The sequence below is a fragment of the Netta rufina genome, assembly GCF_964035555.1.
Source record: "Netta rufina genome assembly, chromosome: 11".
In the NCBI taxonomy this organism is placed as follows: Eukaryota; Metazoa; Chordata; class Aves; order Anseriformes; family Anatidae; genus Netta; species Netta rufina.
The window spans coordinates 10179218-10192804 of NC_140134.1; the positions used below are offsets into that span (position 1 = coordinate 10179218).

Genomic DNA, 13587 nt, shown 5'->3' on the forward strand with positions numbered 1-13587 from the left:
TCAGGTGCTGGTGGCTGCTTCTGTGGAGGGGTTGTTCGTTTGGCCCGAGTCGGGGGCTTCAGTGGGATCCCAGCCCATGTGCAGCTCACGCCTGGGCACTTAAACACCTTTGTAAGAGGACTGACAGTGTTTTTTTTTTCCTTATCAGATAAGAGCCAAAAGGAGGGCTGTGTAGGTACCCGACCAGCTCCGGGTAGCACAGGAGATGGTGTCGCTCCTCTCTAACTTTGTCTTTTCTTTCCTGGGAAGAAGATAAACCGGACTCGGCGGCGGCGGCAGCGCTGAACCTGTCACCTAACGGCATTGGGAGCATCAACATGTCGGTGGAGATTAACGGCACGATTTATGCTGGTGAGGAGGAGCCGCCCCCCGGGGACGTGTGGGGATGCTGAGCGGGCTGCGTGGAGGGTGGCGTGCTGCCAGGGGCTGGCCTTTCACCGAAGCACAGCTCACAGCTCGTCTGGCTCAGAAAGCTCAGCAGGAGCTGATTTGTTTTCTTTTTGGTCAAGATGAATGCTCCTTCCTCCTGGGGCTGGGGGTGGTTGCTATTTTTTCAATCTCAGATGCTCCTGAACGCCGGTTCTCGGTGATTTTCTGTTTGTGCAAGGAGCTGTTGCTATAATGGCATTTGTGTTTCTGCCGTGATCTCTACTCTTGAGCTGTCCCCAGGGAAGCACTTTGCTGGCAGTCCGCACATGGCATTTTGCTGTGGCAGGGAGGAGGGAACCTGGTGAGAAATCCAGCTTCTCCAGAGAGGGAACTTCTGTGTTAAGTGTTGGCAGGAAGGAGCAATGTGCCCCTTCTCCTAATCAGGAGGAGCTTAACCCAGCTTCTCCTCACACGCTGTAGGGAGGCAAGAGTTGTTGCTGTCCCTGTACCCAGCTCAAGCCATTTGACTTGTGCAGGTCATGTTTACGTGATAAAGCCCACAGTGGGAGACCTGGTGCTGCTCTTTCCAGTGGTGTTTGGGATCTTCCAGCCTTCTGCATGCAAAAGATCCCATGGCAGGGGCTGACAGAGCAGGTCCCAGAGCACCCCCTCTTGTATCCTTGCCATCACTGATGCTCTGATCTGCCTCGAAGCCTGCTGGCCTTGCACAGGGCCCCCTTCTGTTAGGGTGAACCCTTTGGGGTTGCTCTCCCCCGTATCCTCCTGAGCCGTGTCACCCCGTAACCCTTCTCCTTCCCTCTCCGTGCCTTGCAGGAGTGCTCTTTGCCCAGAAGCCGGTCGTCCATCTCATCGCGGGCTCCAGCACGCAGAGCTCCTGCAGCAGCAGCAGCAGCAGCTCTCACTGCTCTGCCAGCCCTACCTCATCGCGGGGAACGCCCGGCGCCGAGCCCTCCACCAGCTGGTCTCTCTGACGGCCGGCCGCGCTCGCTGTCTCACACTGGCCCCCGGCAGCTCTCCCTCTCTGCCCGCGGCGGGGAGCGCGCCGGGCAGGAGTCGCACACGTTACCTCATCTCAAGGAACCTGCTTTGCGGCTGGCCGACGGCAAGATGATGATGCTGAAACCTTTCCGCGCCAGCGAGTTGTTCTTCATCGTCCGTTTGTCCAGCCTTTTCCTCCCTTCTCCCCTTTCTTCCTCCCTTTCTCTTCCGTTTTCTTCCTCCTCCTCCTCCTTTTCCTCCCGGGGTTGGCCGTGTTCCCGCTGGGGGTGGGACGTGGAGAGGGGGCACCCCTGGCGTTTTTCAATCAGGGATCGTCTCTAGGAGCGGCGGGCCCAGAGATGGCAGAGACGTCACCAAGGCAGGTGGAAGGGGCCGGGGCCGAGGCCGGGCAGGGCAGCGGGGTTCTCCTTGAGCCAGCAGCCACGCGGGCTCTTCCCACAAACCAACCCCGTGTGTTGACAATCCGAACGGCCGGCAGGCTGCCTTGCCCCTCTCCTGCCGGGCTCGCAGCTGCCGAGCAGCCGAGCTGCCTCGCTTTTCTTCAGGCTCTGCCGTGCTCTGGTCCTCCCCTCGGGCCAACAGTTCTTGCTTGCGGAGTCCCGAGAGACTTGATGAACCTCCTTTCCCCCTCTCGGAGGTCTTGGCCGCAGGGGAAGGAGCCCCAGACACAGAAAAGCCCCCTCTCGTTCAGCTGCTTCGTTCTCCTGGCTGGTGCTGGCCCGTTCCCTACTGTCGTTGCCTTTTTCAGGCTTTCAGCCAAGTTCCAAATGCCCCCGACCTTGTCTCTCTGCCCTTGGCGAACTCATCCCACTGACATTTCCCCTGAACTTGTTTTCTCTTGGGTTTGATCCTCTGCCCCATTTGACACAAGACCCGGTGGCTCCGCGAGCTCAGCCCCTGCTGGCGTGGCCTCGCTGTGTCCCCTCTCGTCCTGCCGCCCCGCACACGTCCTCCCCCGCCTGGAGGTCAGATCCCAGCACCCTCCCTCCTGCCCTGGTGACGTCCTTTCCATCCTCCGGGCCCGAGTCAGGTTTTTTGAGCAGATGAAATACCTCAGATATGTACTTGTTGTTGGGTGTTTTTTTTTTGTTTGTTTGTTTTGGGTTGTTTGTTTTTTTTTTTTAACCTCTTCAGGAAGTATTGGCATATCTTATCGCTTGATTTTTTATATATATATATATATGTGGTTTTGCTGACGTTGTGTTTAATTTTTTTTTTATTTTTAATTGTAGCACCAAAGACAGAAAAAAAAAAAAAACACAAAGCTGAGCGAAGGAGCAGCGGCTTCCCCATCCTTTAGGCTAGCCAGGAGACACGCCGAGCACCACCATCCCAGGACATGCGCACGACAGGACAGGTAGAGGTAGGAACAGAGGGCAAGGGCGACAGCTGAGTTAGAGGACCCATCCTTCGCCTCGGACAGGAGGCTGTCTCCAGAGGCCCTGTTGGATTTCTCCATCCCCCGTGATCTGTGCTTGCCCTTGGCAGAGCTGCGCAGCGCAGCAGGGAGGTTCTCCTTGTTCAGAGCCCTGGTGCAGGGGTGGCCCCATCCCTAGGGCGAGGCTGCACGACCACAGGCAGCAGCTCCCGCTCGCAGCGGCCCCGCTCCCTGGCTGTCAGTTTATGTGACTCGAGTTACCTGCAGCGGGAGGGAGCGACAGGAAGGCGCATGTCCTGGGATGGTTCTGCTCCACGATGTCCCACCTCCGCCTGCGTTCAGTGGGGAGGCAGAGCTGCTCCTTGGCCGCGCACCTCCGAGGCATTTCATTGTCTCCACTCAGAGGATTTTCCAGACTCCGACTCATTCAGACTGTTCTGTTTTTATTTTTTCCTTTTTTTTTTTTTTTTCCTTTTGGTTAGGTTTTTTTTTTTGGAGATGGGGGGTGGGTTTGGGGGCTGTTTCCTAAGAGTGGGACTGGGGGACTTTTGGCTTTTCCTTATGCTTTCTTCTCTGGTCCTGGGGAGCAGAGGTTAGTAATGGGTGTTTTTGCTTATGTATCACATGCTAACATTGTGTTTTCTTGCACAGAAAGGCACTCGAATCACTGAACTGCTAAACGGCTTCGACACTACTAGAGTATTAATGTTTATAAGCTTTACACAACTAGACTGGAAATAGACAGGGACTAACAGATTGTTTTGTATCCGATTCAGGGAAAGCAACAAGTCGGGATGCGTAACAGATACCTCAGTAAAATAAGCTGCAACCATACCCGGTCCTCCGTCGCCCCGCGCTGACGAGGACCACTCAGACTGTGAAGAGGAACCCTTCCCCTGGCCTGGCTTTGATCCCGGCGCCCGGCTCGACGCCGAGCCCCGGGTCTCCTACTGAGCTGCCAGGCCGCGGGGACAGGGGCAGAGAAACCAGCAGCAGCGAGGGGGTGGAGGAGCGGGGGGCCGGGGGGGAGGCCGGCTGCGATTCATTTCACTCGAGCGCGTGTTGGATTGTAATTAGTACTCAGGGGTTTTGGCACTGCGGGCTCGGGACCGTTCCTGCCCGGCAGTGCGTCTGCTTCTCTTCGAGCTCCGGACCAGCGAAGGTTTCACAGCGAGCAGCCAAAAAATTAAAAAAAAAAAAAAAAGAAATTTAGAAGAAAAAAAAAAGTCAAAGAAAAAGCCCCCAGCTGCTAAGGGAGCGGGTGGGGATGAAAACCAAGCTGCTCGCCCTCCAGCCTGCTGCGGGGAGGCGAGGGCAGAGGCTCGGGGACGGGGGGACGGGGCCGGGGGGGCTACGCGGGGGCGTTCACACCGCGTCCCTCTGCGGAGTCAGACCGGATTGTGCTCACCAAACAGCTGCAGCAGCCTTGCTACTCGTTTTCTTACCTATTTAAAAGAAAGAAAATTAAGAAAAAAAAAAATAAAAAAAAAATAATAAAAAAAAAAAAGAAATGTGATAGCCTAGGCGGTGGATAAATACCTCAACGTCTCCTTCCAACAAGTGTCTGTATATGTTGTTGTTGGGTTTTTTCTATCTTACACGTTCTCTGAATGTTTATATTCCAATAAACTTCTACCTCTTCACACCGGGACCCTGCCAGCGTCATTTGGGGCCTCGGGGGGAGACCATGGTGGCCGTGTGGCCGTGCCTCGTGTCCTGGGACGGTTCCCGCATGGGGCTGGGTGTGAGCAGGGCGCTGGTTGAGCCCCGTTCAGCTGCAGCCGCTTTAACCTAAACTTTAACCTTTTAACCTAAAACTCTCGGAGCAAGCTGCGGTGGTTCTGATGTTGGGCGGGAGCTGGTTTCCAGCCCTTTTAGCCCCAAATTTCCAAGGCCTCGCTGCTCCCCTTGGGCAGCTCAGAGGCACGAAGCCCGAGGGGCTCCGCGGCCCCTGCCCCGTGTTGGGGGCTGGGCAGGGCCCTTCGCCTGCCCCGCGGCGCGCAAGGGGTTAACCTCCGGACCAACGAGACGGGCGGCTAGAGCGGCCCCACCGGAAGCGGAAGTGAGCGGAGGGCGGCTGAGGGGGGCCGGGCCGGGCCGGGCCGCACCCGGGGGCGCTGCGGGGCCCGGCGGAGGTGAGCGGGGGGCGGGGGCGACCTGGGGGGGTCCCAGGGGGGCTGGAGGGGTCCTAAAGGGGCCCTAAAGGGGCCGGGGGGCAGCCTCAGGGGGTCATGGGGCGCCCTAAAGGGGTCCAGGGGCGGTTTAAGGGGTCTGGGGGCGCCTCAAAAGGTCCTGGGGGAGGCCTGAAGGGGTCAGGGGGCGCCCTGAGGGGGCTGGGGGAGGTGTGGGGGGGCTGGGGGTGGCCTAAGGGGGTCATGGGGCACGCTAAGGGGGGCTGGGAGTGCCCTCAGAGGCTCTGAGGGAGGCCTGGAGGGGTCAGGGGGTGGCTTAAGGGGGTCTGGGGGCAGTTTAAGGGGGCTGGGGGAGGTTTGGGGGCCTGGGGGTGGCCTAAGGGGGTCATGGGGCACGCTAAGGGGGGCTGGGGGTGCCCCCAAAGGCTCTGGGGGAGGCCTGGAGGGGTCAGGGGGTGGCTTAAGGGGGCCTTTGAGTGGCCTAAAGGAGCCTCTGGGCACCCTAAGAGGATCTGGGGGTGGTTTTAGGGGCCTGGGGGAGACTTAAAGGGGCTTTGGGTGTCCTAAAGGGGCCTGGAAGCAGCCTGAGGGGGTCATGGGGTGCCCTAAGGGGGTCTGGGGGAGGTTTGGAGGGTCTGGGGGTGCCCCAAAAGGCTCTGGGGGAGGCCTAAAGGGGTCAGGGGTGCCCTAAGGTGGCCTTTGGGCACCCTAAGGGGGTCTGGGGGTGGTTTTAGGGTCCTGCAGGTGCCCCAGAAGGCTCTGGGGGAGGCCTAAGGGGGTCTAGGGTGGTTTTATGGTCCTGGGGGTGACCTAAAGGGGCTTTGGGTGTCTTAAAGGGGCCTGGGAGCAGCCTAAGGGGGTCATGGGGCACCCTGAAGGGGGTTGGGGGAGGTTTAATGGCTCTGTGGGTGCCCCAAAAGGCTCTGAGGGCACCCTGAAGAGGCTTGGGGGAGGCCTGAGGGGTTCTAGGGGCACCCTGAGAGGGTCTGGGGGAGGCCTGAAGGAGTCTGGGGGTGGCTGAAGGGAGCCTTTGGGCACCCTAAGGGGATCAGGGGGTGCACTAAAGGAGCCTTTGAGTGCCCTGAAGGGGTCTGGGTATGGCTTAAGGGGCTCTGGGGGTACCCTGAGGGTATCGGGGCCACCCTGAGGGGGCTCGGGGCTGGTGTAAGGGGCCGGGAGCTGAGCAGGCTGTGCGTGTGCCCGCAGATGCACCACTGCAGGCGGTACCGGTCCCCAGAGCAGGAGCCCTGCTGGGGCCAGCGGTGGAAGCGGCGGCGGTCCCGGAGCAGGGCCCCCGAGGGCAGGCTGCGCTGCCCGCCCCGCAGGGACCCGGCCAGGAGGTCGCGATCCAGAAGGTGAGGGCTGCAGGGGGGGCTTCCCCCGGGGCTGGGGGGCAGGATCTCGGCACTTGTCCTCACCCCAGAGCAGTTACAGCTGGGAGGGGATGCCTTAATCATTCAGAGTCTGGGTTTGGTTTAACAAAGCAAACGAATCGTGCCCACGATTGGCTTTCCCTGTTTTTTTAATTAACGGATTACGGAGGTGGGATTTGGGTGAAAGCAGACAGCTGCCGGGTGAGAACCTGTCTGCCCTTCCATCCTCAGGCTGTGAGCCTCCTGGGGGTCCCTTGGTACCCTCCAGTCCTTCGGGCTGTTATTTCTGAGTCCTCTCTACCTTAAAAGTTCAGACTGAGGTTTCAAAGAGGTGGGCTTGGGGTTTTAGTGTTTTTTTTTTTGTTGTTGTTGTTGTTTTTTTTCCATTGTGGATAATTTAGCAGGTAAGGCAGGGTGAGATTTGGTTCCTGACCCAAGCTGAAATGAACCTGTGCACGTCTGCGTCCTGTTGGGCCGTCAGCAAGAAAGCCAGTCGTGGCCAAAGCGGAGGGGAAACAAACCCCAAAAGCTGCTTTTTGCAGAGGGAGGTGGCTGTGACGAGGCCTTGGTCCAGCCTGGCTTGACACATGCCCGAAACGCTGCTTTGGTCACGTTCTGTGGGTTTGGCACCAGCGTGCTGTGGTTTTCTTCTGTCTTGTGACGTTTTCTGCCTTAAAGGAGGCTGCTCCTTCGGCAGCAGGGCTCGCTGTGGGGGCCGCAGGGTTTATCTGGAGGGCAGGGGCCGAATTCTCCTCCTGGCTCGTTGGAGCCATCACCGGAGGCACGCGGACACCCAAGGCCGGGTGTCTGGGGGCTCCCATCCCTGCTGGGGCGATGTTTTGGGCACTGCTGCTGGCTCGGCTCCTCGCTCATTAAAAAAACAACCGAGAGGCCTTCCTGGGGGGGGAGAAACGGTGCTGGGAGAGCCCCCGTGGGTGCAGGGGGAGGCTCCGTGAGGCGGGCAGCTCGAAGCAGGCGCCTCCTTTCCCCCCGGCTCCTCGAAAGGTGGGAGCACCACGCGATTTTCCCTCTGGCAAAGCTTTGCTGTTTCCCTGAGCGACTTGGCTGTGAGGAGACAGCCCCCGTGGGGGCTGGCAGCGGGGGGGATTTGCCATCCTGGTGCAGCTCCGCACGTTGACGTGTCGCTTGTGCCGCAGCCGGGACAGGACGCCGCCGCGCAGGAGGTACCGGGACAGGCGGGGCAGCGACGCCTGCAGGTTCGAGGAGCGCAGCCCGTCCTGGGGGGACGACTGCTGCCCGCCCCGCCCGCGGGGCCGAGAGCAGCACCGAGCCAGGCAGCACCAGCACCGCTGCAGAAAGCGCAGGACCAGGTCTTGTAGCAGCGCCTCCTCGGTGAGTAGCAGCCGGAACGAGCGCGGGGGCGCTTGGGGCCCTAACCCTTCTCCCCTCCTTGCAGCTCGGAGCGCTCCGGGTGAGTACCTCTGCCCCCTCCTCGTGTACACCTCGTTACGGGGGGCGTGCGGTCCCAAACTTGTGTGCTGGGGCGCTGGGAGAGGCGGTGGCTGGTGATTTTGGTGGCCCAGCCTCCAAAAGCTGCGGTAGGTGAGGAAATGGAGCCGCGTTCTTCACGGCTTTGGGGTGAGCCAAGGCTCCGGGTGGCACACGGGTGGCACGGGGACAGCCAGGCTGCGGTGTCCCCGTCCCCGTGCAGGTCTCCGCATGGTGAGGGCCTCGCCTCCGCGTGCTGGTGCTGCTGGGGGTGGTCTGGCAGGCAGCGAGGGTTCGGAGCGCTGCTGGCGGGTGCTGGGTGGTTTGTGCCCCGTCCCACGTGGCATCTGTCAGCCTCAGCGAGCCGTGTGTGAGCCGTGAGCCCTGTGGTTGCCAGCCCCGGCCCCCTGCACTCGGCTCCCACCTCCCAAAAACCCACCCGCATCCTCTGTGCCTGGTGCTGTGCAGCTTTCCCACGCGGCTGTACGGATTCGTGGTGTTCCCTGCCAGAGACGGTCCAAGGACTGCTGGGGAACACTCGGGGCAGGGCAGGGGGGCTTCTCCCCGGGCCTGGAGCAGCCTGGGGGCGCTGCGAGGTGTGGGCCCAAGCGTCTCTGCCTCGCTGCTGCCCTGCAGCAGGGGAAGTTCTTGTTGCTGCCAGTTTTGTCAGCTGCTCCCCTTCAAATATTGTCACAGCACACTGACCGCATCCCAATTCCCCGCAGTTCCCAAGGACTCCTGCATGGCGCGGGGGCTCTGCCAGCCTGCTGCTCTCCTCGCTTTCCTTCCTCCCCCACTGATGTTTTCGTGTAGGTCTCAGAGGCAGGGTTCTGGCTCAAATGCTGTGCTGTGGTTTGCGTGTGCGCGTGCGGTGAGGTGGTGTGCGGGGTTTGGGTGGCCTGAGCGGGCTCCTTGCGAGGCTCGCAGCTCCTTATTTTGGACTAGGTAGGGGACAAGGGGCGCAGAAGAGAAGCCTGATAGAAAGCCAGGTGTGGAAACGCAGAGCTTTGTTTGCATTTCTTTCGCTGTAGAGACTGTGACCATTTTTAGGGCTAAATAGGAAACACCAGGGATCAGGGCAGCTCACTCTGCAGACCCCGGTCCTTGCGGGCCTGCCGGGCTGGTTCTGCAGTAGCAGGGGTGACCGTGAGCTCGCGTCTTTTAGTGGAAGCTTGAAGGGGAGCGAAACGCTCCCTGGGGACTCACTTGAAGCATCCCTCAGGCTCTTGCAGGCTTCAGCCTGCCCCCGAGGAGGAGGAGCAGCGCTGGGTCCCCTCTCAGCAGACCAGGAGCTGGGCACCCGTTAGCTGAGGGGCAGAGCGGCTGCTCCGGCTGCTGGACGGCTCCTCCAAGCTGCCAGCTCAGGTTCCCCAGTGGAGAAGAGGGCGTTCCTCTGGCTTAGCCCTCCTTCCTGCACCTCCCAGGGCACCCTTGGGTGCTGCCGAGGTCGCTGCTCCCCGGGGGCACCCCCCAGAGCCCCCCAGCTGCTGCCCTGCAGCAAACAGGGGGGCGTTTGGTGGCAGCAGGCGCCGCAGCTGACGGAGGGTGTTCTTTACGTGCCTGTAGCTGTTGATTACTTTTGTGTTGAAGTCGGTTTGTGTCTTGACGTGTCCCTTGCACTATCCCTATCGTTATATATGCCGTGTGCCTTATGAAATGCTGGCATCTGGAAAACCCGCCCGCCGCCGCGCCGCCGCCTCTCCACCTTTGACTGACACCACAATCTGCCACCGGGGACTGCCCGCTGCGCGCGCTGGGCCGCACGCCGTGCCGGGGGGCGGTGTGTGCAGAGAAGCCAGCAGAGCAGTAAGCGCAGCAGGAGCGTGGAAGATGACAAGGAAGGCCACCTGGTGTGCAGGACCGGCGATTGGCTTCACGAGCGATGTACAGCCACCTTGCGTAAAACTTTACCTCTACTTCCTCCCCCTGTGTTAGCCGAGATCTCCCCCCCCCCGTACCGGAGGGGTCTCTAGCGTTTGTTATAACGGACTCGCCAGTAAATTGCCTGAGGCAGACAATAGAGGCGTGAGCTTTAAAGAGCGTAGCAGCCAGAGACGTTTCTGTTTTGACGTGTTATTGCTGGGAGATTTGCAGGACCCCGGCTCTCGCCCGGCCCCCGAGGCTCACGCCCGCTCCTCTTCTCTCTCCTAGACGAGATCGTCGGCAGCCTCGGCGAAGGCACTTTTGGCAAAGTGGTGGAGTGCGTCGACCACGCCAGGTGGGCAGCCCTCCCTTCCCCGTCTCCCCTCTGTCGTGGCAGGATTTGTTCTCACTCAGCGGCTGAGGGCTTCGGGACGGGCCAGCCAGACGGGGAGATGGCCTCTAAATCTGCCAGGGTGCTTCTTTTTCTGCTCCTCTCCTGTGGTTACACCTGACCCCTGTCCCTTCCTCTCTTCTCCTGACCTGCTGGGGGGCTGCCGGGTTGGGACGTGGCTTGAGCACTTCAAATCCCCGCGGTATTTAATTGCTTGCCAAGGCTGGGACAAGGGCAGAACAGCTGATCTCCTACCCAGACCTCGTTTTTGTTTTCCCTGCACTACCACTCCCTCATCCTGAGCTTGCTGGAGGCCGTCTCCTTCCTCCGCCTGCTTTTATTTATTAGATTGCCACACGCCTGCTCGCAGCGCTGCACGGCTGAGCTAAGGGAAGCCAGTGGGGACGTGGTCTGAATGTACCCTTGGGAATCTACTCATCATCCTGCAGGCTCCTGCAGTGCCCTGTGGGGTGTGTGTGCCGGTGACAGTGGCTTTTTCTGACTCCTTTGTCTCTCCCCTCGCAGAGGCAAATCCCAGGTGGCACTGAAAATCATAAAAAATGTTGGGAAGTACCGAGAAGCAGCCAGGCTGGAAATTAACGTCCTGAAGAAGATCAAGGAGAAGGACAAGGAGAACAAATTGTGAGTTGCTGCGAAGCTCCCAGGCAGCCAGTGCCGCGTCCTCAGAGACGTTCAGCCTGCCTGAACGAGGTCCAAAGCCGCCCAGAGCTGAGGACTGGATGTACCTGCTGCTCGCTGGGTGAGCAAAGTGGGCGGGAGGTTTGTCTGCAGCATCAGTGGAGGGATTGCTGTGCTTCCAGGTCAGCCGGCTCTCAGGGCTTTTGTTCACCAAAAACTGGGAGAATGACTTGTGTCGAGCCTCTGAACTCAGTTAATCCTCGTGCCATTCTCTCTGCCTAGCTTGTGCGTCCTGATGTCGGACTGGTTCAACTTCCACGGCCACATGTGCATCGCCTTCGAGCTTCTCGGCAAGAACACTTTTGAGTTCCTGAAAGAGAACAACTTCCAGCCCTACCCTCTCCCTCAGATCCGGCACATGGCCTACCAGCTCTGCCACGCCTTGAGATGTGAGTGACCCGGGGCCAGCCTTTGGGGTTGCCAGCAGCTGCTTGTTTTTTTTGGGTTGTTTCAACCTCTAGTAGGACCTGAATGTCCTAGCTTCCTTTTCTGAAGCTGCTAAGAAGATAAGATACGATGATTTCTGTGGAGTAGTCTTTAGATTTGCTTTCTTTTCCTTGTGAAAGGAAAGGAGGAGAGGCTTGTGAGCTCTTTTGTGCCTTCTCTGTCAGAAATGTGTAGTCACTGCTAGGCTTTGCCTCTCCAGAATGGGCTGGGATGGAAGCAAGGAGTCAGCTTGCGTCAGGGTGTCCAGTACATGGACCTGGTGCTCCAGTGCCGGGCTCTGACGTGTTTTTTTTCCCTCTCCTCTTCCCCCCGTGCAGTTCTACACGACAACCAGCTGACTCACACTGACCTCAAGCCAGAAAACATCTTGTTTGTCAACTCTGACTTTGACACTCTGTACAACGAGAAAAAGGTGGGTTATGGCTGAGGGAGGTGACTGAAGCAGGAACGGCCGCCTGCCCCCTCGCTGCAGAAGGTGGATCTTCCCTCTTCTGGGCATCCCTCACAAGCCTGTTCAGCAAGAACAACCTGGGAGCTGGGCCCCTTCTTTCCCCCCTGTTTTTTAAGAGCCTTAAGGCTCTGCTTCAGTGGCTCCAGCCACAGTTCAGCTGCTGTCCCTAACACGGACACGGGATGTCAACAGCTCAGAGCTTCCCACTTGGGATCCTTCTGATTAACAGCGTGGATGGGGCGCTTCTGGGGACGGAGGGCTCCCGTCAGAGCCTGAACCAGCTGCTAAAAGCTCCGAGGCCTTCTCCTTTGCTCGCAGAGCTGCGAGGAGAAATCCATCCGGAACACGAGCATCCGCGTGGCTGATTTTGGAAGCGCCACCTTCGACCACGAGCACCACACCACCATCGTGGCCACCCGGCACTACCGCCCCCCTGAAGTGATTCTCGGTGAGCAGCGCGGGGTGGCAGGGGGTGGCTGGAAGGAGGTGTGGTGGGAGCTGCTGCGAGCACGGGGCTAGCTTTGTTCTCTCTGCAGAGCTGGGCTGGGCACAGCCCTGTGATGTCTGGAGTACCGGCTGCATCTTGTTCGAGTACTACCGGGGCTTCACGCTCTTCCAGGTATGACTTGCAAAAGGCAACGTGTTCTTTGGCCAAATTAGGTACAGGGAGGGGAAATGAAAGGATAGAAAAAGCAGGAGAGGAAGCAGAGCTGGACAGGACCTGCACCACTCCTGGCTTCTCTCTCATCCTCTCTACCTGTCCAAGTGACGGGCTGTTGTCAGCAGCTCTCCAAGCTCTGAAGCAATGCGCTGCTGCTCTTTTCCTTCACAGACCCACGAGAACCGTGAGCATCTGGTCATGATGGAGAAAATCCTTGGGCCCCTTCCCTCTCACATGATCCACCGAACTCGGTGAGAGCCTGCAACTGCACCGCCAGCACCCAGGTTAAGTGGTTGTGGTGGCTAACGAGTCAGGGTGCCAGCTGTGTTTGCACACCCGGGCTAACCACCTCTATAACCACAGGGAACTCGCTGGAAGTTGGGGTTCTGAGCCTGATCACTGGTTTTAGGGGCAGCGGTTCAGCTGCTGAGGGAGTAATTAATAATTAGTATTAATTGTCATTGAGTCTCACGGGCTGCTGCTCTTCCTGTCGGTGGGGGTGAGCTCCCTGGGGTAGCCCCCTGAGCACCTTTCCTCCTCCCCAGGAAGCAGAAATACTTCCACAACGGGAACCTGGTATGGGACGAGAACACATCCGATGGGAGATACGTGCAAGAGAACTGCAAGCCCCTGCGGGTAGGTGGCAGAGGGCAGCTTTGAGCGGGTGCTGGCTGTGCTCTGAGGCTCCCTTCCTGAGAGCCACAGGGGTCAGGAAGGGAATCATCTCTGCTGGGGGCGAGGTGACAGCCACAGCCTCGCTGTACGTCACAGAACTGGGGGCTGCTGCGTGCTCCCTGTTGTACCGGAGCCTACACGCATCTCGCCCGCCCTTCTGTTTCAGACATACATGCTGCACGACTCGCTGGAGCACGCGCAGCTCTTCGACTTGATGAGAAGGATGCTCGAGTTCGACCCTTCCCAGAGGATCACGTTTTCGGAAGCCCTCCTGCATCCCTTCTTTGCGGGCCTCTCTGCGGAGGAGCGGATGCTGTGCGGGCGCAGCGCCAGCCGGGACCTGAGCAGATGACAGCCGGGGAGGTGGCAGGGGCCGGGTTGGGACAGACGGGCTCAGCCTGACCTCTGCAGCTCAGCTCCACCCCCTCGGAGTTCAGAGGGACACTGTGACATGAACCCTGGGCAGGGGAGGGGAAGAACAGCTCCGTTGGAAAGCACAGATTTGTCTATTTATATGTTGTAAAGTTAAAATAAAGTGTTTCTTATTGTTTCATACTTCCCTGGTAGGCAGGGTGGAGGGCTTGCTTGCTCCCAGCTCTCTCTTTTCTGTGCAGAAGGTGGAGCTGTTGAAAAATAGACAGGAAAGGAGGCAGCAGGATACTTTGCTTCAGGGGAGGGC

General features: G+C 59.2%; 2 protein-coding genes across 2 annotated transcripts in view; both read left to right on the forward strand.

Moving 5' to 3' along the window:
- Positions 1 to 3194, forward strand: part of ARID3B (AT-rich interaction domain 3B) — a 30362-nt gene extending 27168 nt beyond the window's left edge. Inside the window, exons 8-9 of the mRNA XM_084293137.1 lie at positions 250 to 351; positions 1204 to 3194. Of these exons, the coding sequence (XP_084149263.1) occupies positions 250 to 351; positions 1204 to 1361 (260 nt within the window). The 3' untranslated portion in view covers positions 1362 to 3194. The remainder of the gene's footprint in view (positions 1 to 249; positions 352 to 1203) is intronic.
- Positions 3195 to 4840: 1646 nt separating this feature from the next.
- Positions 4841 to 13455, forward strand: CLK3 (CDC like kinase 3). Its single transcript, XM_084293233.1, has 13 exons — positions 4841 to 4902; positions 6106 to 6254; positions 7430 to 7625; positions 9512 to 9605; positions 9873 to 9939; positions 10501 to 10617; positions 10897 to 11063; positions 11439 to 11533; positions 11891 to 12020; positions 12109 to 12191; positions 12405 to 12484; positions 12779 to 12869; positions 13075 to 13455. The coding sequence occupies exons 2-13, from the start codon at positions 6106 to 6108 to the stop codon at positions 13258 to 13260; spliced, it is 1455 nt and encodes a 484-aa protein (XP_084149359.1). The 5' UTR covers positions 4841 to 4902; the 3' UTR covers positions 13261 to 13455.
- Positions 13456 to 13587: the final 132 nt, after the last annotated feature.